Source organism: Panthera tigris, chromosome B2 (assembly GCF_018350195.1).
Source record: "Panthera tigris isolate Pti1 chromosome B2, P.tigris_Pti1_mat1.1, whole genome shotgun sequence".
NCBI lineage: Eukaryota > Metazoa > Chordata > Mammalia > Carnivora > Felidae > Panthera > Panthera tigris.
The window spans coordinates 25423316-25447046 of record NC_056664.1 but is presented as its reverse complement, the minus strand read 5'-3'; the positions used below and the strand labels follow the sequence as shown (position 1 = coordinate 25447046).

Here is a 23731-nt window from a genome sequence, read left to right as displayed (position 1 = left end):
TAAAAAGAGACTGATCAATGGAACAGAATAGAAAACCCAGAAATAAACTCACACCTGTATGGCCAATTAATCTGCAACAAATGAGCCAAGAATATACAATGGGAAAAGGACAATCTGCTCAATAAATCATGCTGGGAAAATTGTATAGCCAAATACAAAAGAATGAAACTGACCACTATCTTATACATACAAAAAAATTAACTTGAAATGGATTAAAGACTTGAACATAACATCTGAAACCATACAACTTATAGAAGAAACCATAGGCAATAAGCTCCTTGACATAGGTCCTGGCAGTGACTTTTTGAATCTGACACAAGTAAAAGCAACAAAAGCAAAAATAAACAACTTGGACTACATCAAACTAGAAGCCTTCTTCACAGCAAAGGAAAACTGTCAACAAAATGAAAAGGCAACCTACAGAATGGAAATCAATATTTGCAAATCATGTATCTTAAAAGCTTGATATCCCAAATATATAAAGAATGCATAGCAACTTCATAGCAAAAAAAAAAAAAAAAAAAAAAAAAAAAAAAAAAATTCCACTAAAACATGGGCAGAAGATCTGAATAGACATTTTTCCAAAGAAGACATACAGACAGACAACCAGTAAATGAAAGATCAACATCACTCATCATCAGGGAAATGCAAGTTAAAACCACAAAGGAATATAACCTCCTACCTGTTAGAACTGCTGTTACCATACAGACAAGATAACAAGTGTTGACAAGGATGTGGAGAAAAGGGAACCCTTGTGGACTGTTGGTGCGAATGTGACGTGTAGTCATTATGGAAAACAGTATGGAGCTTTCTCAAAAAATTAAAAACAGAACTACCATTTGATCCAGTAATTCCACTTCTGGGTATTTACTCAAAACAAAAACAAGGACACCAGGGTGGCTCAGTTGGTTAAATGTCTGACTTTGGCTCAGGTCATGATCTCATGGTTTGTGGGTTTGAGCCCCATGTTGGGCTCTGTGCTGACAGCTGAGACCCTGGAGCCTGCTTCAGATCCTGTGTCTCCCTTTCTCTCTACTCCTCCCCCACTCACACTCTGTTTCTCTCTCTGTTTCTCAAAAATAAACATTAAAAAATTAAAAAATAAAAGAAAACAAAAACACTAACTCAAAAAGACATAAGCAGTCCCATGTTCATAGCAGCATCAATTGCAATAGCCAAGGTATAGAAATAGCCTAAAAGTCCATCAATAGATGAATGGATAAATAAGATGTGATAGATATATATATATATATATATATATATATATATATATATATATATCTTTTTCTTCTTCTTATTCTCATCATTATTCAGTCATAAAAAAGAAGGAAATCCTGCCCTTTGTAACAACATGGCTGGACCTTGAGGGCATTATGCTAAGTGAAGTGTCAGCAACACAAATACCGTATGATCTCACTTATATGTGGAATCTTAAAAAAGAAAAAAAAGAAGAAGAAGAAGAAGGAAAAGAAGATCATAGATACAGAGAACAGATTGGGGTTGCCAAAGGCAGGGGCTGGGAGAAATGGGTGAAGGGGGTCAAAAGATTTTTAAAAAATTAAAAAATCAAGAGCTACAAAAGGCAATGTGGTATTCTGAATTGGATCCTGGAACAGAAAAATGTCATTAGTTAAAAAAAAAAAAAATGAGTTAATCAAGTAGGGTGTTTAGTTAATAGTAATGTACAAATTTGGTTTCTTAGTTTTGTTATCTGTACTATTAGAAACTGGGTGAGGAATATATGGGAAAAATTAGTAAAAATAGAAATGTAGAAACAAATTTAAAAAAATTTTACACTGAACTTTCGTGTGTCTACCATGAATATTATTTTATTCTGCCTGCGCTATCACAGACCAGCTATTTACCACTCTTTCTACCCACCAGTTTGTCTGCAAAGTAAATTGCAGATACCAGTACACTTTTTTCAGCATGCACTTCATTAACAAGATAGACTTCAGTATGTTTACAGATTTTTCTTTTGTTGTAAGATTTACCTAGAGTATATTTACTGAGTATTGACAAATGCTTATGCGTGTGTAACCCTAACCCCCAATGAGATGACAGAACATTACCATCACCCACAAAGTTTCCTCATGCCCCAAACCATTCAGTCCTCACCCTGCCCGTGGGCAACCTGTGTTCCCTTTCCAGTGTAGATTACCTTGTTCCAGAACTTAATATAGATGGAATTATACAGTATGTATTCTTTTGTACAAGGCTCCTTTTACTTACCATGTTTTGTGACTCATTCACATTGCTGTGTGTATTAGTAGTTCATTGCTTTTTATTACTGAGTAGTAATCCATAGTATGAATATACAATCCTTAAAAAAAATTTTTTTATCTTTATTTATTTTTGAGAGAGAGAGAGAGACAGAGTGTGAGCTGGGGAGGAGCAGAGAGAGAGGGAGACACGGAATCTGAAGCAGGCTCCAGGCTCTGAGCTGTCAGCACAGACAGAGCTGACGCAGGGCTCAAACTCACAAACCACAAGATCATGACCTGAGCCAAAGTTGGACGCTCAACTGACTGAGCCACCCAGGCACCCCTACAATCCTTTTTTAAAAATCCATTTCCTATTGATGCATAACCGTTTCCAGTTTGGGGATAACATGAATAAAGCTGCTGTGAACATCATACTAGTCTTTGGGGACATAGGACGCATCTTCATGTAGTGGAGAGAGAGAGAGTGAGAACTCTCATATCTTTTATAAGGACCCTGATCTCATTCATGAGGCCTCCACTTTAATGACCCAATTACCTCCCAAAGACCCCACCTCCTAATATTATCACAATGGAGTTAGAGCTTCAACAAATGAAGTTTGGGGCAGACACAAACATTCAGTCTGTAGCAGCCACCATGTGGGTCATTGCCCTGCGGCCAGTGCCCTGTTCTTTTTTAGTCCCTGGAGTTATTTTCCTTTCCATGGGCCTACCTATGCATTTGAGTGTATATTTGTGTTATGCTATCCAACACACATAGGTCTTTTTCAGCAGGAGGGTTTTAAAATTTTTCTAGTCCTCCATGTTGCCAGAAATGGAAGTCTAAAGGAATACAAATTGTGGTTTTCACATGAAAAGATGCTCAACATCACTCATCCTCAGGGAAATGCAAATAAAAACCACAATGAGATACCACCTCACACCTGTCAGAATGGCTAAAATTAACAACTCAGGAAACAACAGATGTTGGCAGGGATGCAGAGAAAGGGGAACCCTTTTGTACTGCTGATGGGAATGCAAACTGGTACAGCCATGCTGGAAAACAGTACAGAGGTTCCTCAAAAAGTTAAAAATAGAACTACCCTATGAGCCAGCAATTGCACTACTAGGTATTTGTCCAGAGGATAAAATACAGATTCGAAGGGGAACATGCATGCATCCCAGTGTGTATAGCAGCACTATCAACAATAGCCTAATTATGGAAAAAGCCCAAATGTCCATCGACTGATGAATGGATAAAGAAGATGTGGTGTACACACACACATATATACACACACACACACACACACACACACACACACACACACACACAATGGTATATTACTTGGCCATCAAAAAGAATGAAATCTTGCCATTTACAACAACATGGATGGAACTAGAGTGTATTATGCTAAGTGAAGTAAGTCCATCAGAAAAAATATATGATTTCACTCATATGTGGAATTTAAGAAACAAAACAGATGAACATAGGGGAAGGGAAAGAAAAGAAAATAAGATACAGAGAGGGAGGCAAACCATAAGAGACTCTTTTTTCCCCCATATTTTTAATGTTTATTCAGTTTTTGAGAGATAGAGCATGAGTGGGGGAGGGGCAGAAAGAGAGGGAGGCAGAACCGAAGCAGGCTCCAGGCTCTGAGCTGTCAGCACAGAGCCTGACTCAGGGCTCAAACCCACGAACCTTGAAATCATGGCCTGAGCTGAAGTCAGACGCTTAGTCAACTGAGCCACCCAGGTGCCCCAGGAGACTCTTACATATAGAGAACAAACTGAGGAGCTGGAGGGTAGGTGGTTGGGGGGCTGGGCTAAATGGATGATGGGCATTAAAGAGGGCACTTGTTGGGATGAGCACTGGGTGTGTACATATGTTATGTGTAAATTCTAAAACCAATACTACACTATATGTTAACTAGAACTAAAAAAAAAAAAAAAAAGTAAAGCTGGAAAATGAGATTGGTAGAATACCAGTAAGAGCTTTAAATGTGAGGGTGAGAATTCTATGCTTAATTTGGTAGACAGGGTTCAGTTATACAGGGCCACACAAACCTTGTAGGTCTAGAGTTTTTGAATTATATGACTAAATATGAACTCTCATAAGATTAATCTGGCATCCTGTATGTTGGATGGCTAGGAGAGAAGGAGACTTATTAGAAGTTTTCTGTAAAAGTCTGGACAAGAGGCAATGAAAGTCTTTATTAGGAGAATGTCTGTGGGCATGGAAAGGAGTGGGTGAATCCAAAAATACGAACTGTCTGACTTGGTAAATGATTAGTTTTAGGTTGGAAAAATCAAAGAGGTAGCCAAAGGTAGAGTGGAGGAACAGATCACATTTGTACATTAGCTAAAGATTTAACCTTTGTAGATAAAGTTTATTTTAACTTCTGGGTGCTTTTTGGAGTGTTTATCATTTCAGAAAGGGCTCAGCAATGTTTAAAATAAGTTGGGGGTCCATTTAATCCATGTATCTATGCGTATGACCTTGTTCAGTTCAAACATGTTTATCGAGCATCTGTTATATCCTAAGCAGCCTTCAAGGCACTGGGGCTAAAATTCTGAAGGAAAATAGGCATGGTTCCTGCTCCTAAAAGCAATAGTGTTTTGAAATATAATAATAAATTAGTTATTGATTCAATATTAATATAAATATAAAGATGCATATTGTGTAATGAGTGTGTACTTGTTCCATCTCTGTTCTAAGTGGTGAAAATACAACAATGAGCAAAACAGACAAAAATTTCTACCTTCATGGAAGTTATATTACAGTAGAGGAGACTGACCCCTTGAAAGTAAACATATAAATGAGGTTATTTCAGATAATGATAATTGCTACAAAAGTGGAACTAGGTTAAAAAGTAAATATATATTGACAGAAGGGGCTTACTTTAGACCAGGAGGCCAGTGACGGACTTTTTGAGGAGAGAGCAAATCATGCAAAATATCCAGGGAAGAGCACTCCAACCAGAGGAAAGAGTAAATGCCAAGGTCCTCAGAAGAGAAAGAACATGGCAAGTTCAAGACACAGAAACAAAGCCAGTGTGGCCAGAGTCAAATAAGCAAGAGGAAGAGAGGTAGGCAGGGGCAGGCTCTTGGAGGGTTCTGTAGGTCATGGTAAGGAGTTTGGTCTTACCCTGAGTGTGTGGAGGGTTTTAGAAGTAACACAATTTAGTTTACATTTGTAAAAGGATCCTTCTGGCTGCTGTGCTGAGAGTAGAGGAATAGGGATAGAATCAGGGAGACCCATTAGGAGGCTATGGATACACATGTCTGTCCGTATATATGTCTCTTGTCTTTTAATGGCAAAACACAATGTTTCTCCCTTTACAAAAAGATAACCTATAATATAAAGACTTTGTCATCACTCATCATTTTTTGTTCCAATATTGGTCAATAAAGCAATCTTTTAAAGTAAAAAAATGTGGTTTTCTGTGATTCCACCGAACATATGGTAGAATTTCATATGTTTTTTGAATAATGATTTTGTGCACTAAGATGTCTTTTTGTCTTTCTTACAGGGCACATCTCCGAAGGGGGAAAAAGTGGTGCATTTTTGGACATTCTGAGGATTCACAAGGAAACCAGACATGTCCTTGGATGACATTAAGATGAAATCTAGTGACTTTTTGGAGAAGGAGCATCTTGACAGCGGGGGCTTTGGAAAGGTGTCTTTGTGTTTACACAGATCCCATGGACTCGTAATCCTGAAAAAGGTGTACACAGGCCCCAAGCGTACTGAGTGAGTTGGGATCAGAGGTGGGTGGGCCAAATTACAGGCTGGCCATGGGAAGAGTTACCGTGGAGGAGCAGGGCAAGGCAGTGGATATGCCATGGCCCAGGCTTTAGAATGAGACAGACTGTGGCATATCAGCGTGTGGGCTTTATGTCAGATAACCCTGAAAGCTGGTTATTATTATTCTCCCTGTGCTGCTGATGAGGATTCTGAGGCTGGTTAGCAAAAAGCTTGCAGTAATAAATGATGAAAGACAAAGAGAAGGAAATAAAGAAGGGGAAGGAGATTAAGGGTAATGAGGGAGGCAATGAGAAGAAAATGGGGAGGGGTCCTTGAGATAGACTTAAATACTTGCTTCACCATTTTGGTAAGGACCAGCCCTAAGTCTGGGGGTGGGGGAAGTAGCCTATTAATTAGAAGTTCCAGAAGCCCTCTCTTTAAAGCAACTGGTGGACTTGTTTTACCTCCCTTTGTTCCTGCCAGAGTGGTTACCAAGAGAGGCTGCCTTATTTTTTTTAATGTTTATTTTTGAGAGAGAGAGAGAGACAGAACGTGAGTGGGGGGGAGACAGAAAGAGAGATGGAGACACAGAATCCGAAGCAGGTTCCAGGCTCTGAGCTATCAGCACGGAGCCTGACGCGGGGCTCTCATGAACCATGAGATCATGACCTGAGCCCAAGTCAGACGCTTAACTGAGCCACCCAGGCACCCCAAGAGAGGCTGCATTTTTAATTATCCTGTCCAACGCAGCCCTTTTCTCAGGCTGCTTCTCCTTGCTGCTCTTCATTTCCTCTGCATTCATTCGTTATTGACCTACTGCCTCTTGAGCACTCACTGCCTGTAACTGGGAAGGAGGAATATGAAGATGAACAGGAAATGCCTCTGCCTCTGGAAGCTTGTAGCCTGGACCCAGAAGGGATCAGTACATGCACAAGTACCAACACAAGCCTATGTGATGTGATGCATTGGAGCCATATGCTGTGTTTCTTGGGGGAACAAGGACAAGGGCACTAACTGTGCCCATCTTAACAGCACCTTTCTCTCCTGCAGGTACAATGAGTCCCTCCTTGAGGAGGGCAGGATGATGCACAGGCTGAGACATAATCGGGTGGTGAAGCTCCTGGGTGTCATCTTAGAAGAAGGAAACTACTCCCTGGTGATGGAGTACATGGAAAAGGGCAACCTGATGCACGTTCTGAAAGCGGAGGTAAAGAGGGCTTTGCTGTGCACCGTACAGGCACAGCGGCTCGGGGGCTGCCTGTCTGTGATGGTTATTGCCACTGTGTTCTTTTGTAGCTTGTTGGTGTCAAATAACCCTTGTGTGAGTGGCTAGATACTTTGGATTTTCTGAAGTCAGTCCCCTTGTTAAAACATCCTGGACTTTCCCTGCCCCAGAAGGTGGTCTTGCCTTCCCGTCAATCCTTGCAGACAGCTGTCTGTACCCCTCACCTGGGGAGGTCCCCCCCACCCATGTCTTAGTCTTACAGTAGGCTTTTGTCAGCCACCCGAGCATCCACTGTTCAGGGACAAGCACTGTCTTCATGATGTGAAGTATATGCCTAATAGGTAACAGTAAACACTGACTGATTGGTTAAAGGATGTACACTCTCAGTAACTGTGTGTGGAGATGGGATATTGATGATTGCCCTTTGATACCATTTAAGAAACTTACAGGCTAAATATAGAACACTAGAGGCAACAACACTGGATAAGTAAGACTTAAAATAGGAAAATAAAAATTGATTTATGAAAACCAAATCACGTTGATAAAACATTTTGTAGAGTTTATCTGTTAAAAAATTTTTTTTAATGTTTATTTATTTTTGAGAGAGAGAGACACAGAGCACTAGCAGGGGAGGGGCAGAGAGAGAGGCAGACACAGAATCCGAAGCAGGCTTCATCCACACTCTCAGCACAGAGCCCGACATGGGACTCAAACCCACAAGCCATGAGATCATGACCTGAGTCCAAATCCTGTGCTTAACCAACTGAGCCATCCAGGCACCCCATAGAGTTTATTTTTCTAAAGGTATTTCATTTTGTTTTGTTTTTGTTTGTTTTGAGAGAGAGCTCAGGGGAGAAGGGCAGTGGAAGAGGGAGGGAGGAAGGGAGGGGGAGAGAGAGAGAGAGAGAGAGAGAGAGGGAGAGAGAGAGAGAGAGAGAGAATCCCAAGCAGTCTTCACGCTGAACTTGATCTCACGACCATCAGATCATGACCTGAGGCGAAAACAAGAGTCAGACACTTAACCGACTGAGCCACCCAGGTGCCCTGAGTTTATCTACCTAGTAAGAGCAAGGTCTTGTGCTAGTTAATCAAGAAGCAATAGCAAATATGACACACATAAAAGGGACAGATAAGGAAGTGAACAGTATGGTGCAATTGTGTTTTGATAGACATCCTCCTAGTGTGCTGTGGGAACACAAAGGAGCAGCAGTCACTTTAGTGTGTGATAAATAGGAAGGGATTCCAGGAGGATGCTTGGGCCAAAGCCCGAATGACAAGCAGATAATTAGGGAATAAGGGTTCCAGGCAGAGACAATGGCATGTGCAAAGGAATGAGAGTATGCCATATCTGGGAAACTTACAAGTAACTGGATTTGGCCAAAGCGTAGATTGCATGAGACAGTGGTGGGATGTGGCTTTCTTTAGGGCAGATGTTCCCCCTTTTCCTGTCTTCTCCCCCCGACCCTACATCTGCCCAAAATTATGTCTGTTCTTCAATTCTTTTAAGTCCCAGACATCTCTCACAGATACCTGTGGGAAGGGGTAAGAGAGGTTCACCTATACACATTGTGTTGTAATTTGATCAGATTGCTCTTCTCCCCAAAACTGGGTAAGATCAGCTGCTGCATGAAGTAAATAGTCATTTTGATTGGGAGGTAAATCTTTTGGGACAAGGGGGCATTCTCCCGGATCAGGCAAAGATAAGGTAGACTAGTTTGGGCTCCAGAGGGAACTCAAGAGGACATGAGGGAGAAAATCAGGAGGGGGAATGAGAAGGTCTTTCCTTTCCTTGCTCAGAACTTTTTCCTAAGTCCAAAGGTATATCAAGGAAGAAAGGAAAATCTCTGGCTATTTTTTGTATGCTGGTGATCAGGTGACTAATTCATCTCCATTGTGGGTTTTAAATATGATTTGGGGGGTTGACTTGGGAATCTAACTTCCATCATTTAAATTTTTTTCCTGTTTACCAACAACCAACATATATCTAAATTTTTAGGAATCAGCCTAAACAGCCTTGTTTGTAAACTAGAGACGGTGCACATATACACGTACACACACATAGAAACAGTTTGCGTTTTTCATTGTTAAGCAAAACTAATGTTTAGCTGCCATAATAGAAATTGGAGTTGTCTGTATTAATGTTGATATTTATACAACTAGAATACAGTCGTAAGTAAGAGTGACTTGAGAATTTACAAAGATCTAAAATAGATGATACCAAATCACCAAATAGATACTAAACCCACTTCAGCATTGTTTTAACATCATGTTATCCCATAGATTAGTCTTTACATATTTGTAATAAGTGTGAGCATGTTCTCTTATATTCTTTTTTTCTCAATGTTCATCTACACATTTCTGTGACACTGTTCACCTATTTAATATATAGTAGCACATAGTAATGTACTATAGAAAAATACTTGTTTTTTGTTTATTTATTTATCCATCATTCAACAAACATTCCAGGCACCATGCCAGATAGTCAGGATGCATTCTAGAATGATGATGATGATGGTGGTGGTGGTGGTGATGTTTTGCTCTCAAGGAGCTTAATTTTACAGCATTTTAGTATATTGCTATATTGGCATGAATGTTTTATTTTTACATGACAGAGCACAACATTAGTACCCTTAGCACCTGGGATGAGATCTTTCTTTAAAAGGGGACTTCTTTTAAAATGACAGCAGTGCTGAACAGCATAATAGAAGGAATCCTGGTAACTGCAGATGGTCCCCAACTTATGATAGTTGGACTTACCAATTTTTTGACTTTATGACAGTCAGAGCAATAGGCATTCATTGGAAATGATACTTTGAATTTTGAATTTGGATCTTTTCCTGGGCTAGTGACGCACAGTACCAGCCTGTCTTATGATGGTGGGCAGTGGCCATGAGCCGCACCTCCCAGTCAGCTATGTGATCACAAGTAAACAGCCGATATGCTCACAACCATTTGGTTAGTCACACAGCGATTCTGTTTCTCACTTGCCATTTCGTATTCAGTCAGTTACATGAGATGTTCAATGTTTTATTATAAGATGGGCTTTGTGTTCAAGATTTTGCCCAACGAGGGCTAATATAAGTGTTCTGAGCATTTTTAAGATAGGCTAGGCTAAGCTATCATGTTCACTAGGTTAGTTTAAACACATTCAATTTAACGATATTTTTAACTTATGATGGGTTTGGGATGTAACCCCATTCATTATATGTCAAGGAAGATCTGTCTGTTCTAAGGTTCAGACCCCAGTACTCTTGAATAAAACAGTCGGTTTGGCCTGTTTGATTACCTTTCCATTTCATAGACTTAACTATCACTGTTTTAGATCAGTATCCCCCTTTCTGTAAAAGGAAGGATAATTATGGAAACCATTGAAGGAATGTGCTACTTACATGGAGAAGGAGTAATACACAAGGACCTAAAGCCTGAAAATATCCTCGTTGATGATGACTTTCACATTAAGGTAAATCATAATCTAAAGGTTTCTAGAAGATTGGGGTGATTTTAGTTTTAATTCTCCACTATAGATCCATTTTTTCACATGGTAGACCTTAAAGGAAGACCTCACTCAGCTTATAACTGGTGGTGGTGGTGCTGGAAGGTTCTGCCAAGGATTGAAAAGAAAGATACGGACTTGATGGAGTCCATATTATTTATTTATTATTTATTTATTTACTGACTTTAATCTATATTTTGTATCAGTTTGTTTGTTTTTTTTAATTCTAACTTTTTCCATTGTAGTAAAGGGAACAAAGGGAAAGGATTTTCCTTTTGTTCACTCAAGAGCAAGATTTAACTAGATGGAACATCACGTCTAATTGGCTTTGGCAACAGGAATCCAAGTGCGAGAATCTGAAAGGGGAAGCAGCTTTTGGGGGAGAACTCAGGAACTGCTTATGCAGGCATCCTTCTACTACAAGATTGTGCTTCTAACACTTCCTTCTAATCTTGGACAGATTTTTAATCCTACGACTTTAAAGGAAGGTTCCTTCTTTACAATAATAACTTACCTCTAATGTATCTCTTATGTTAGAATCTCTGGATTTTAGACAATCCCGTGCTGGAATTCATACCTATATGCTTGGATTCCTAGAGGCAAAAGTAAAACTGTCACCTTTGATTTCTTCTTAACCGTGTGGTTCTATAATTTTATCCGGCCATCTCCCTCTTCATTCTGTGTCTGACCTTTGTATTTTTCTCTTTGCTTTCTTGTCTGTTTTTCTCCTCCTTCCCATCCTGTCATCTCTTAGGTTCAGGCTACCAGCTCAAAACAAGTAACACTACCATCCTTTTCCTCAGTGTCTTTGGAATCCTTAGACTCTCGCATCCATGGGCTTTGGAACACCGTTGGGGAAAATTGAAGGTGCAGTACCTACTCACCATCTGCTCTACAAATCTGCTGGGAAGAAAATACCTTGTATTCCTAGCCCCAGAAGTCGTTGAAAAAAATATGCAGAGTAAATGAGGAATTAGAATAAACATGTTTTACTGTAGTTCATGTCAGAAATGACTTCTGCTTTTCCTCTTTCCTCCCCCTCCCCCAACCCTACTAGCAAATTCCCTGGGTTTATTGCATAAGAATTGAGATACCAGAATTTCACATGAACATTTCTTAGGGGAGATTTTCTTAGATGGCTGAAGAGACACAAAATTTCTGTGAGTCTGTTCAGAAGTAGCTGTTTTAAACCTATCTAGTGTAACCACTTCAGGAAATTCACTATACCTTGCATCTATTAGATAAGCCCCAGAGTTAAAGACAAGTCTGATTTGCTTATAGCTTTCACAGAACACTCCCATTGGCTTGATCTCTTGCAGATAGCTGATCTTGGTGTGGCTTCCTTTAAGACGTGGAGTAAACTGACTAAAGAAGAAAATAATGAGCAGAGAAAAATGAATAATAGCGCCCCCGAGAAAAATGGTGGAACCCTCTGCTACATGGCCCCTGAGCATCTGAATGACATCAACGCAAAACCCTCAGAGAAGTCAGATGTATACAGCTTTGGCATAGTACTTTGGGCAATATTTGCGAATAAGGAGCCATATGAAAGTAAGATGTTTATAGAGGAGTAAAATCTGTGTGTTAATCAAAACTGCTGAGTGAAATAGTGGCCTTCAATGACATCAGTTAAGATTTATAACGTCTTTTTACCTACTAGACCATAAGCTATACCAGGGCTGGGATGGTATCTGATTGAGTCAGTGCTATTTCCCCAGTCTCTACACACACAGTGCCTGGAACACAGTTGGTGTTCAGTACATTTGTGGTGAATGAATGATTAATCTCAGTTTAGGAATCAGGGATCACAGGAAAAATAGGAGCCTTGATGATGTATCTGAGCTTGGAAGGTATTGTAGAATTCCAGGATTTTTCCTGGACAGGAAAGCTTGCTTGCTTCTGCTTAGGAGACATATGCCTCATACTTTCATTCATTCGCTTGCTCCTTCACTCAAGAATTACTTCTTTTCGGGGCACCTGGGTGGCCCAGTTGGTTAAGCTTCTAACTCTGGAGATTCTACATCTCAGGTCATGATCTCATGATTCGTGAGATCCAGCCCTGTGTTGGGGCTCTGTGCTGTTAGGGATCCCTGATTGGGATTCTCTCTGTCCCTTCTCTCTCTGCCCCTCCCCTGTGTACACTCACACTCTAAATAAATAAATAGACAAACAAGCAAATAGATAAGAATTATATCTTTTCAGTACTTACTATGGGCACTTTAATTGGAATTAAGAATAAAAAGATGAGAAAGACATTCATGCAGGAGAAGATACAGTACTCATTCCTCAGTTTGTTAAGTGCCTAAATTACTGGACATTTCCTGGTCCCCTTTTCTTGGGTGATTATTGGCTCCTCTGGTTTAATGATCACCACTTTGCCAAGGCCTCTCAAATCTCTTATCTAGAGCCCTGGCCTGGATATCCACTTATCTGTTGTATCTATTACACATACCAGAGGAACCCCAAAGCAACATGCCCTCAAACAGATTCATCTACATGTTCTCTGTGTAGTCCACTTGGCTCTGCTCTTCTCATGTTCAGAAAATGGCATCACCCTCTCTCCTCCCACCCCCTGTACCCTACCTAGTTGTTGGGCCAGAAGCATTTCACGTCTAAGTCTTAGCTTTGCCTCTTGTCTCCCACATGCAATCCCACATTTAAACCTATGAACTCAAGATTATATGTGATTCAGGCTACATCTTGAATCCATCCACTTCTCTCTATCCCCACCAGACTCTATGTAGTTCAGACCCTCCGTATTTCTGCTGATGGCTGCTCATGCCATTCCCCATTCACACTTCAGCCACGCTGGTTGTCCTAAAAGGCAAGTATGACCATCTCACTCATATTTTTGAAATCTTTCCAAGGCTCACTGGGCCTTCAGGATAAAGTTCAAATTCTTCAATATGGAATACAAAGCCCTCTCTGATTTAGCTTTTCCATCTTTCTCTAGCCTCATTCCTTACCTGTCTTTCTTTAGTCATTTTGCCCAGTTATGGTGAGCTACTCATAATTCCTGGGCTACATTATGATTTGGGGGACTTCCAGTCTATTCATATCCTGCTTCCCTAGCCCAGAATCCTCCTCTCTGAGTCCTCCTTCCTGATTCTTTACATGGATAAATCCCACTTATGTTTCTAGACTCAGCAAATCCTTCTCTGACCCTCTAGTCATGGTTGTGTTAGCAGAAACCTTTGTGCTTACTTTTTAAATAGCAATTATCACTCTATATTTTATGTTACTCTCAATAAACTGAGCTCCTTACAGGTAAGAGCCGTACCTTATTTGTCTTTATAGTAAAATCTGAAGTATGCCATTGGTTTTAGTCACATATTCTATTTGTTCTACCAGGAGACCTCTTTGGTGTGAATTCTGTCTTTCATCTCCAGAGGTTAAGATGTTGTTTGATCATCTGGGCGGTGGACCATGTCAGAGGGTCATTCTGCCCCTAAGGAATGAGACAGCCCTACTGAAAACACACCCCAGGCAGAGAGACATCCAGCCTTGTCCAAACCCTGTGATCTTCCTGCCTAAGACATTTAGGACCTGAGAAAAAGTCAACTTAAATCCCTCTTTGCTTTATAGATGCTATCTGTGAGCAGCAGTTGATAATCTGCATTAAATCTGGGAACAGACCAAATGTGGAAGACATCATTGAGTACTGCCCAGAGGAGATTATCAGCATCATGAAGCAATGCTGGGAGGCAGATCCAGAAGTTCGGCCAACATTTGCTGGTAAGAGCAGCTTTTATGGCTATATACATTGCCTACGAGGCCATTTTCTTAGTAAGACGTTATCAAAAAGTTGCTCTAAGTTTTTAAAAAACTGAGCTCTACTTGTGATTTCAGATTGCTTTTCTAGATTTCAAACATTTTGTTCAATTAAAAAGGCCTCTCAAAAAGCATGAAGGCATATAAGGCCCTCATTTCTTTTTTTTTCATAGAACTTTTTAAAAAATTATGTTAAAATATACGTAACACATAATTTACCATTTCAACCTTCTCTAAGTGTACAGTTCAGTGGCATTAAGTACACTCACAGTGTTGTGCAGCCATCACCACCGTCCATCTCCAAAACTTTTTTGTCTTCCCAAACCAAAGCTCTGTACCCATTACATACCAACTCCCCATTCCCCTTCCCCCAGCCCTTGGCAACCAACCATTCTCACTTTCCATCTCTAGGAATTTGACCTCTCTGGGTATCTCATATAAGTGGAATCATACAGTATCTTTTTGTACGTGGCTTCTTTCAGCATAATGTCTTTAAGGTTCCTCCATGTTGTAGCACATGTCAGAATCTCCTTCCTTTTTCTTGCTGAATGGTATGTATATACCACATTTTATTTATCCATTCATCTGTTGGTGGATACCTGGGTTGCTTCCACTGGCCTTCTTATTTCGTAGCTTCTTTTCTTTCTTCTCCCTCCCCTTGTGTAGCTGACATATTTGAAGATGTATGTTGTCATTTTGATTGGGCCTGTAGTGGAGGGAGAGGGCAAGCGATATGGATGTTTGCCACATCTTGTACCTCCTCTCATACCCCTAGGTTACCTAGGATCTTGCTAAGATCCTAGAGGCAGAGGAAAAATGGAAATCAGAGGAAAGAAAATCAGGTGAGGACAAAATAAATAGTAGGAAGTCACTTAGGAGCCTACAAAGCATTTTACTTTCATATTTCTGCTATGAGGAAACAGAATTAAAGTCTCATCTACCACTACTACCAAGGATTAGAGTGGTACTTTAATTTACTTGCTTGTTTTCTTATTCTCTTAGTCAGCCTGAATTTTCTCCTGGCTTGGTCTCTTCTCTTCTTCCATGCCTTTTTCTTTTTTTTTTTTAATTAAATTTCTTGAGGCAGCTCATTCTTTTAAGCATCCGACTCTTGACTTCAGCTCAGGTCGTGATCCTCACGGTTTATGGGTTTGAGCCCTGCATTGGTCTCTGCATTGACAGTGTGGAGCCTGCTTGGGATTCTCCCCCTCCCTCTCTGCCTCCCCACCCTTAAAATAATTGAATAAACTTTAAAAAATGAAAAATAAATTATATTTCTTGTTTTGAGATAATTATAGATTTATGTGTGGTTGTAAGAAAAAGACAGAGGGGAGTCTGGCTTTCTCAGTTGGTAGAGTGTGCGACTCTTGATCTCGGGGTTGTAAGTTCAAGCCCCAGGTTGGGTGTAGAGATTACTTAAAAATCTCTTCTTTTTTTAATGTTTATTTTTTAGAGAGAGAGAGAAAAAAAAAATCATACAAGCAGGGGAGGGGCAGAGAGAGGGGAACAGAGGATCTGAAATGGGCTCTGGTTTTGACAGGAATGAACCTGATGTGGGGCTTGAACTCATGAACTGAACCATGAGATCATGATATGAGCTGAAGTCAGATGCTCAACCTACTGAGCCACACAGGTACCCCTACTTAACAATCTTAAAAAAAAAAAAAAAAAGGAAGAACACAGAAACATCCCTTATACCTTTTACCTAGTTTACCCCAATGATAGCATCTGGCCAAACTATATATAGTATAGTATCACAACTAGGATACTGACATTGATACGGTCAGATATGGAACATCTCCATCACCATAAGGGTCCCTTATGTTGCCTTCTTATAGCCAACCCTACTCTCTCCCCAGCCCCACCCCTCTCCTTCACATTCTGGTGATCATGAATCTGTTCTCTATCATTTTGGTCATTTCACAAATATTACATGGATAGAATCATAAACTACTTTTTGGGATCCCTTTGGATTGGCTTTTTGCCACTCACCATAATTCCCTAGAGATTTATCCAAGTGGTTGTTTGAATCAATGATTTGTTCCTTTTTGTTGCTGAGTAGCATTCCATGGTGTGGATGTACAACAGTTTATTTATTCACTCCTCAAAGGAAATCTGGTTTGCTCCTAGTTTTTGGCTGTTATAACTAACAGTGCTGTAAATATTCATTGTTACATGTTTTTGTGTGGATATATGTCTTTATTTCTCTGGAATAATACCCAGGAATGAGATAGCTAGGTTGTATGGTAGTTTCATGATTGCTTTTTTGTGGGTTCTCTAATGGCTAAGGACATTGCATATTTTTTTATGTGCTTTGGTGCTTTATGTCTTTTGCCCATTTTCTCACTTGATTGCTTTGTTTTTTACTGTTGAATTTTGAGTGCTCTTTATATATTATATATAGTATTTCTTCATTGGATACGTGGTTTGCAAATATTTTCTTCCAACGTATAAGGGTTTCTTTATCCTCTTAGCAGCATCTTTCATAGAGTAAAAGTTTTTGAAATCTAGTTTATTGATTTTTCCTTTTTATGGATTGTACTTTGATGTCAAGCCTAAGAACACTGTCAGTGTTAGATCTCAAAGATTTTCTCATGTGTTTTGTTCCAAAATTCTTACAGTTTTACATTTAATTCTGTGTTAAGTATATTTTTTTTCTATATATTTTTTTTCTAATTGTCCAGGAAAATTTTTAATTGCTAACCAAAGAACAGTAGCACAGAACTAAATATTTGGTTGTCCTTCTTGGCAGTTTTCAGTTTATATTTTATTGGAAAAATACCACATCCGTTTTGAATTAATTTTTGTATAAGGTACATGGCTTAGTTTGAAGTTCATTTTTTGCTTATGAATATCCACTTGTTCAGGCACCATTTGTTTGAAAGTCTATCTTTCCTCCATTGAATGGCTTTTTCTTCTTTGGCAGAAATCAGTTGGGATGTTTGTATGGGTATATTTCTGGGTTCTGTATTCTGGTGTATCTCTATTCCATGCATCTCCCCTCTGTCAGTACCCACAGTCTTAATATAGTGATATAAGTCTTAAAATTTAGTAGAATTAAATAAATTCTTTATTTAAAAAATTCTTTCAGCTCCTCTAGTTCCTTTGTCTTTCCATATAAAATTTAGAAAAATCTTGTCTGTACCTACCAAAAAAAAAAATCTTACTAGAATTTTGATAGAAATTGTGTTAAATCAGTATATCCATTTGGGGAGAACTGAGGTCTTTACTATATCAAGCCTTCAAATCCACAAACACAATATGTCTCTTTATTTATTTATATCTTCTTTGATTTATTTTATCAGGGTTGTATAGTTTTCAGCATGCGAGTTCTATATATTTCTCTTTTTTGACAAATTATAAATAGTTTGTATTTTATTTAAAAAAAATTTTTTTTTTAACATTTATTTATTTTTGAGACAGAGACAGAGCATGAACGGGGGAGGGGCAGAGAGGGAGACACAGAATCGGAAGCAGGCTCCAGGCTCTGAGCCATCAGCTCAGAGCCCGACGTGGGGCTCAAACTCACGGACCGCGAGATCATGACCTGACTTGAAGTTGGACACTCAACCAACTGAGCCACCCAGGCGCCCCTAAATAGTTTGTATTTTAAATTTAGGTGTCCATTTGCTCATTGCTAGAATATAGAAATATAGTTGATTTTTTTTTTTGTATGTTAATCTTGTATCTTATGACTCTGTTGAACTCACTTATTAATTCCAGGAGTTTTTTAGAGATCTTTTTTTAGATTTTCATGTCATCTCCAAATAGGGACAGTTTTATTTCTTCCTTTCTGATCTATATGACTTTTATCTCCTTTTCTTACTTTATCATATTGTCTAGAATTTCTAGCATTATCTTAAATAAGAGCAGTGAAATCAGATATCCTCATCTTTTCTCAGTATTTGGGGAAAGCATTTGGACTTTCACTATGAAGTATGATGTTAGTTATGGGTATTTAGTAGATACTCTTTATCAGTTGAGGAAGTTCACCATATTTGTTCTTATTTTTCTGAGAATTTATCATGAATGGGTTTTGAATTTTGTCAACTGCTTTTTCTGCATTGATTGATATGGTCATTATTTCACTTCTTTAAACTGTTAGGATGGGGAATTAACACTGATTTTTGAGTACCAAACCAGCCTTGCATCTCAGGAATAAAACCTATTCAGTAGTGGTGTATGATTCTTTTTATTTATTGCTAAATTCCATTTGCTAGTATTTTTTAAGACTTTTGCATGTATATTCATGAGGATATCGGTCTATACCTTTCTGGTTTTTATATTGTCTTTTTTTTTTTTAATTTTTAAAATCTATTTATTTTGAGAAAGAAAGCACAAGTGGAGGAGGGCAGAAAGAAGGGGAGACAGAATCCCAAGCAAGCTCCACACCATCAGCACAGAGCCCAGTATGGGTCTTGAACTCATGAACTATGAGATCATGACCTGAGCTGAGATCAAGAGTCAGACGCTTAACTGACTATGCTACCCAGGTGCCCCCCTTTGTCTGGTTTTGCTATCAGGGTCAATATTGGCTTCATAAAATAAATTGACAAGTTTTTCCTCCTATTTTCTGGAAGAGAATGGATGTAATTGATGTCAATTCTTTAAAAGTTTGATAGAATTCTCCCATGAAACCATCTGGGCCTGGAAATTTCTTTTTTGGGAGTTAAAAAAATTTTTTTTAATGTTTATTCCTTTTTTGAGAGAGAGAAAGAGAAAGAGAGTCTGCATGTGCGTGTGTGGGGGAGGGACAGAGAGAGAGAGGGAGACACAGAATCTGAAGCAGGCTCCAGGCTCTGAGCTGTCAGCACAGAGCCCGATGTGGGACTCGAACACATGAACCATGAGATCATGGCCTGAGCCGAAGTGGATGCCCAACTGACTGAGCCACCCAGGCACCCCTCTTTTTTGAGAGTTTAAAATTGTGAAGTTAATTTCTTTAGTAGTATAGGAGCTATCCAGATCTGTTTTACATCAGAGTAGTATGTTTTATATCAGAGTAGTATACCAAGTAGCTTGGTAGTTCTAGTTGTGATAGTCTGTATTTTTTGAGGAAATTATATATTTCATTTAAGCTGTCAAATTTATATATGTAAAGTTGTTTGTAGTATCCCTTATTAGTATTTAGATATCTGAGTGTTTGTAGTGATATGCCCTGTTTCATTCCTGGTACTAGTTATTTATGTCTTCTGTTTTCCTTTGTCAGTCTTCCTAGAGGTTTATCAATTTATTGATCTTTTCAAACAACCAGCTTTGTGTTTCATTGATTTTCTCTATTGTTTTTATGTTTTCTAACAGACCCCTGTTCCTTATCATTTATTTCTCCTACTTTTTGTTTGTTTTGTTCTTCTTTTTCTAGGTTCTTGAGATGGGAAGTTAAATTATTGATTTGGATTTGAGACCTTTTCTTTTTTCTAATATGTATGTAATGCCATAAATTTCCTTCTCGGCACTGCTATAGTTATGTCCCCACAAGTTTTGATAAGTTCTTTTTTACTTTCATTTATTTAATTGCATTTAAAATTTTTCAAGACTTTCTCTTTGACCTATGCATTATTTAGAAGTATGTTGTTGGGGAGCCTGGATGGCTCAGTTGGTTAAGCGTCCAACTTTGGCTGAGGTCATGATCTCATGGTTTGTGCGTTCGAGCCCCACATTGGGCTCTGTGCTGACAGCTCAGAGCCTGGAGTCTGCTTCAGATCCTGTGTCTCCTTCTCTCTCTACCCCTCCCCTGCTCACACTGTCTGTCTCTCACTCAAAAATAAATAAAGATTTAAAAAAAAAAAAAAAAAGAAGTATATTGTTTAGTTTCCAAGAGTTTGGAGATTGTCCTGTTATCTTTCAGTTATTGATCTTTGGCTTGATTTCATTGTAGTCAGAGAACACATTCTATGTGTTTCAACCTTTAAAATTTATTGAGGCTTATTTTATGTCCAGGATATGGTGTATCTTGGTATATGTTCTGTGGACACTTGAAAGAAATGGGTTATTCTGCTGTTGTTGGGTAGGGTATTCTGTAGATCTCAATTAGATCCTGTTGATAATGTTGAGTTCTTTTATACCTTGGCTGATGTTTTTTCTAGTACTTTAAATCGTTGAGAGAAATGTTCAAATCTCCAACTAGAATTGTGAATTTGTCTATTTCTGCTTTTCGTTTTATCATCTTTTGCTTTATAGATTTCACATCTCTGTTGTTTGGCACATGTATATTTAGGATCGCTGTGTCTTGATGGATTGATCCTTTATCATTATATAAATGTCCCTTTTTGTCTCCAGTAGTCATCTGTGCTCTGATGTCTACTTTTTTGGATATTAATATAGCCACCCTTCTTTCCTTTTATTAATGTTAACATGATACATCTTTCTCCATCTTTTTACTTTCAACTACCTATAATCAATTATATGTGAAGTGAGTTTTTTGTGACAGCATATACTTGGGTCATTTCTTTATTCTGCCAATGTCTGTCTTTTGATTGGTGTTTTTAGACCATATACATTTAATGTAATTATTGTTATGTTAGAGCTCATGTTTGCCATTTTGTCTTGTTTTCTGTTCTTTCTGTTTTTCATTTCTTTGTTTTCTTTTTGCTGCGTTCCTGTGCATTCTTAAACATTTTTAGAATCCCATTTGAATTTACTGACAATATTTTTGAGCATAGTTTTCCTAATGGATACTCTAGGTGTTATACCATCTGTACATAATTTATTGCAGTCTACTAATGTTATTTTACAAGTTTAAATGAAGTATAAACGCTTTACTTCCTTTACTTCTCTTTACTTTCCTCTGTATATAATTGCCTTAAATATTTCCTCTACATACATTTATAATACTTTGACATTGTTACAGTTCTTCTTCAACTGTCAATCATAGTCTAGAAGATTCAAAAGGAGAAGGAAAGCCTATTGTATTTAGCCATATTTTTTATCACTGTGTTGTGGGGTATTTTTTGTAATACTAGTTCTGACACCAAATGAGTCACAACTGGGTAGTCTAGAATTCAATTAAATTCTGACAGTGACTACCTGGAGTTATTGTCAGATTCCACAGGTTTAAGGGCTTAGTCCTGCTGTAAGATTGTCCCCACTTTATATACCAGATGCAGATAGGGTGCCCAGGCTACCCACATTTCTGCCCCATCAAATACAAATCTGAAGGTCCTCATACTACCTCCTGAGGTTCGGTAATTCACTAGAACAACTCATAAAACTCAGGAAACATTTTGCTTACATTTACTGGGTTATAATAAAGGATACAACTCAGGAACAGCCAAGGGAAGAGATTTCATTAAGCAAGTTATTGGTGGTGGGAGTGGTGTGCCATGAAGCTCTCATGCCCTCTTTGGGCATGCCACTTTCCCAAAAATGTACCCACTCAATGTATTCACTAACCTGGAAGCTCTCCAGACCTTGTTGTTAACAGGTTTTCATGGAGGCTTAATTAGGCATTATTGATTAAATCATAAATTATTTCATTAGGAGGCTTAATTAGGCATTATTGATTAAATCATTGGTGGGCTCAATCTCCAGTCTCTGTCCGCTCACTGTAGGTCAGGGAGCTGTAATGAAAGCTCCAAGCCTGTAGTAATAGCTAGGTCTTTCTGGTGACCAGCTCCCATCCTGAAGCTATCTATCTTCTCCTCCCCATGCCTCCAGCCTGAAGCCATCTCATTAACATACAATTCTTACTGCCTAGAATATCTTAAGGATTTGAGGAAGTTCCCTGCCATGAACCGGCTGAAACTGGGAAAAAGAACACCTATTTATTTTTTAGTTATACCATATGTGTTCTTTCTTCCTGATATACCAAGTATCTTTTTTTTTTTTTTTTTTTTTTTTTAATCATTTCCTTCTTGTTTAGGAAGTTTCTTTAGCCATTCTTTTAGAGTGTGTCTGCTAGGGACAAATTACTGTAGTTTTTCTTCATTTGAGAATGTCTTGATCTTCCCTTCATTTCTGAAGGATATTTTTGCTGGGTGTGGGATTCTAGGTGGACAATTCTTCTCTTTCAGGACCTAATAAATACTGTGCCACTTCTTCTGGCCTCTATGGTTTCAGTTAAGAAATCCTTTTTTTCTTTCTTTTCTTTTTTTTTTTTTTTAACTTACAGGTAAGGTATTTTCTCTGACTGCTTTCATGATTTTTTCTTTATCTTTCAGAGGTTTAATTATTATTCGTTTTGGTATGAATTTCTCTGGGTTTATTCTGTTTGAGTTTTGTTTTGATTTTTGAATCTGTTAGGTCATGTGTCCCTTGCCAAATTGGAGAGGCTTTCAGCCATTATCTCTTAGAGTACTTTTTTCAGCCATGCTCTCTTTTTCCTTTCTTTCTGAGATTCTGTTAATAGAAATACTAGAACTTTTGTTAGAGTTCCACTTGTCACTGAGGTTTTGTACACTTTTTTCTCAGTTTATTTTCTCCCTCTTGATCCGATTAGTATATTTCTATCATTCTGGTCTTTCAGTTCACTGACTTTCCTGTGTCCCTTTTATTCTGCTGTTGAATTTATCCATTTTGGTTTATTACATTTTTCAGTTCAAAAATTTCATTGAAATTTATTTTATATCTTCTCTTTCTTTGTTGAAGCTGTTTTTTCATTTGTTTTAAGCTTGTTTGTAATTGCTTATTGTTGAAGCTGTTTTTTCATTTGTTTTAAGCTTGTTTGTAATTGCTTATTGAAGCATTTTTATCATGGCTGTTTAAAAATCCTTAAGCAGGTAATTCTAATATCTCTAATATCTTCGTGTTGGCATCTATTGATTATGTTTTTTCCTTCAGTTTGAGATATTCCTGGTTCTTAGTATGATGAGTCATTTTTCTATTGAAACTTATACATTTTCTTACAATGTTATGAGATTCTGGATCTTCCTTAAGCCTTCTGTTTCAGCCAGCCTTTTCTGACATGGCTTTGGCAGTGGAAGGATGACTGTTACCTTTTTGTGACAGGTAGAGGGAAGTCCAGGTTTTCTATTGAGCCCTGTTGACACCTGGGGTGGGGGGTGGGGCTTCTTTTTACTGGTGAGGGTGGAAGTTCCAATGGAGTCCACCTGGTCTCCATGGACACTGCAATGGAAGTGAAAGTTCTGACTCCCACTAGCCCTTTTCTGACACTTCTCCATTGGAATGAATAGGGGCACCTTACAACTACAAAGTAAGGGTGCAAGTCCAGTCTGCCCTGGTAGTCCATTGACACCACTGAGTGGAGTGCTCATTACCATCTGGCAAGAAGGAAAGTCCTGGCTTCCTTTTTGGCCTTCTCTGACATCACCCCGGTAGGGGTGTTGGTATACCCTGTT

General features: G+C 38.6%; 1 protein-coding gene across 5 annotated transcripts in view; it reads left to right on the top strand.

Moving 5' to 3' along the window:
- The window catches only part of RIPK1 (receptor interacting serine/threonine kinase 1), a 73176-nt gene that overhangs the window by 39205 nt on the left and 10240 nt on the right, over positions 1 to 23731 (top strand). For all 5 annotated transcript variants that reach the window (XM_015534887.2, XM_007073154.3, XM_042985858.1 and 2 more), the window contains exons 2-6: positions 5732 to 5952; positions 6997 to 7153; positions 10494 to 10631; positions 11984 to 12215; positions 14250 to 14399. In XM_015534887.2, the coding sequence (XP_015390373.2) occupies positions 5801 to 5952; positions 6997 to 7153; positions 10494 to 10631; positions 11984 to 12215; positions 14250 to 14399 (829 nt within the window). In that variant the 5' untranslated portion in view covers positions 5732 to 5800. The remainder of the gene's footprint in view (positions 1 to 5731; positions 5953 to 6996; positions 7154 to 10493; positions 10632 to 11983; positions 12216 to 14249; positions 14400 to 23731) is intronic.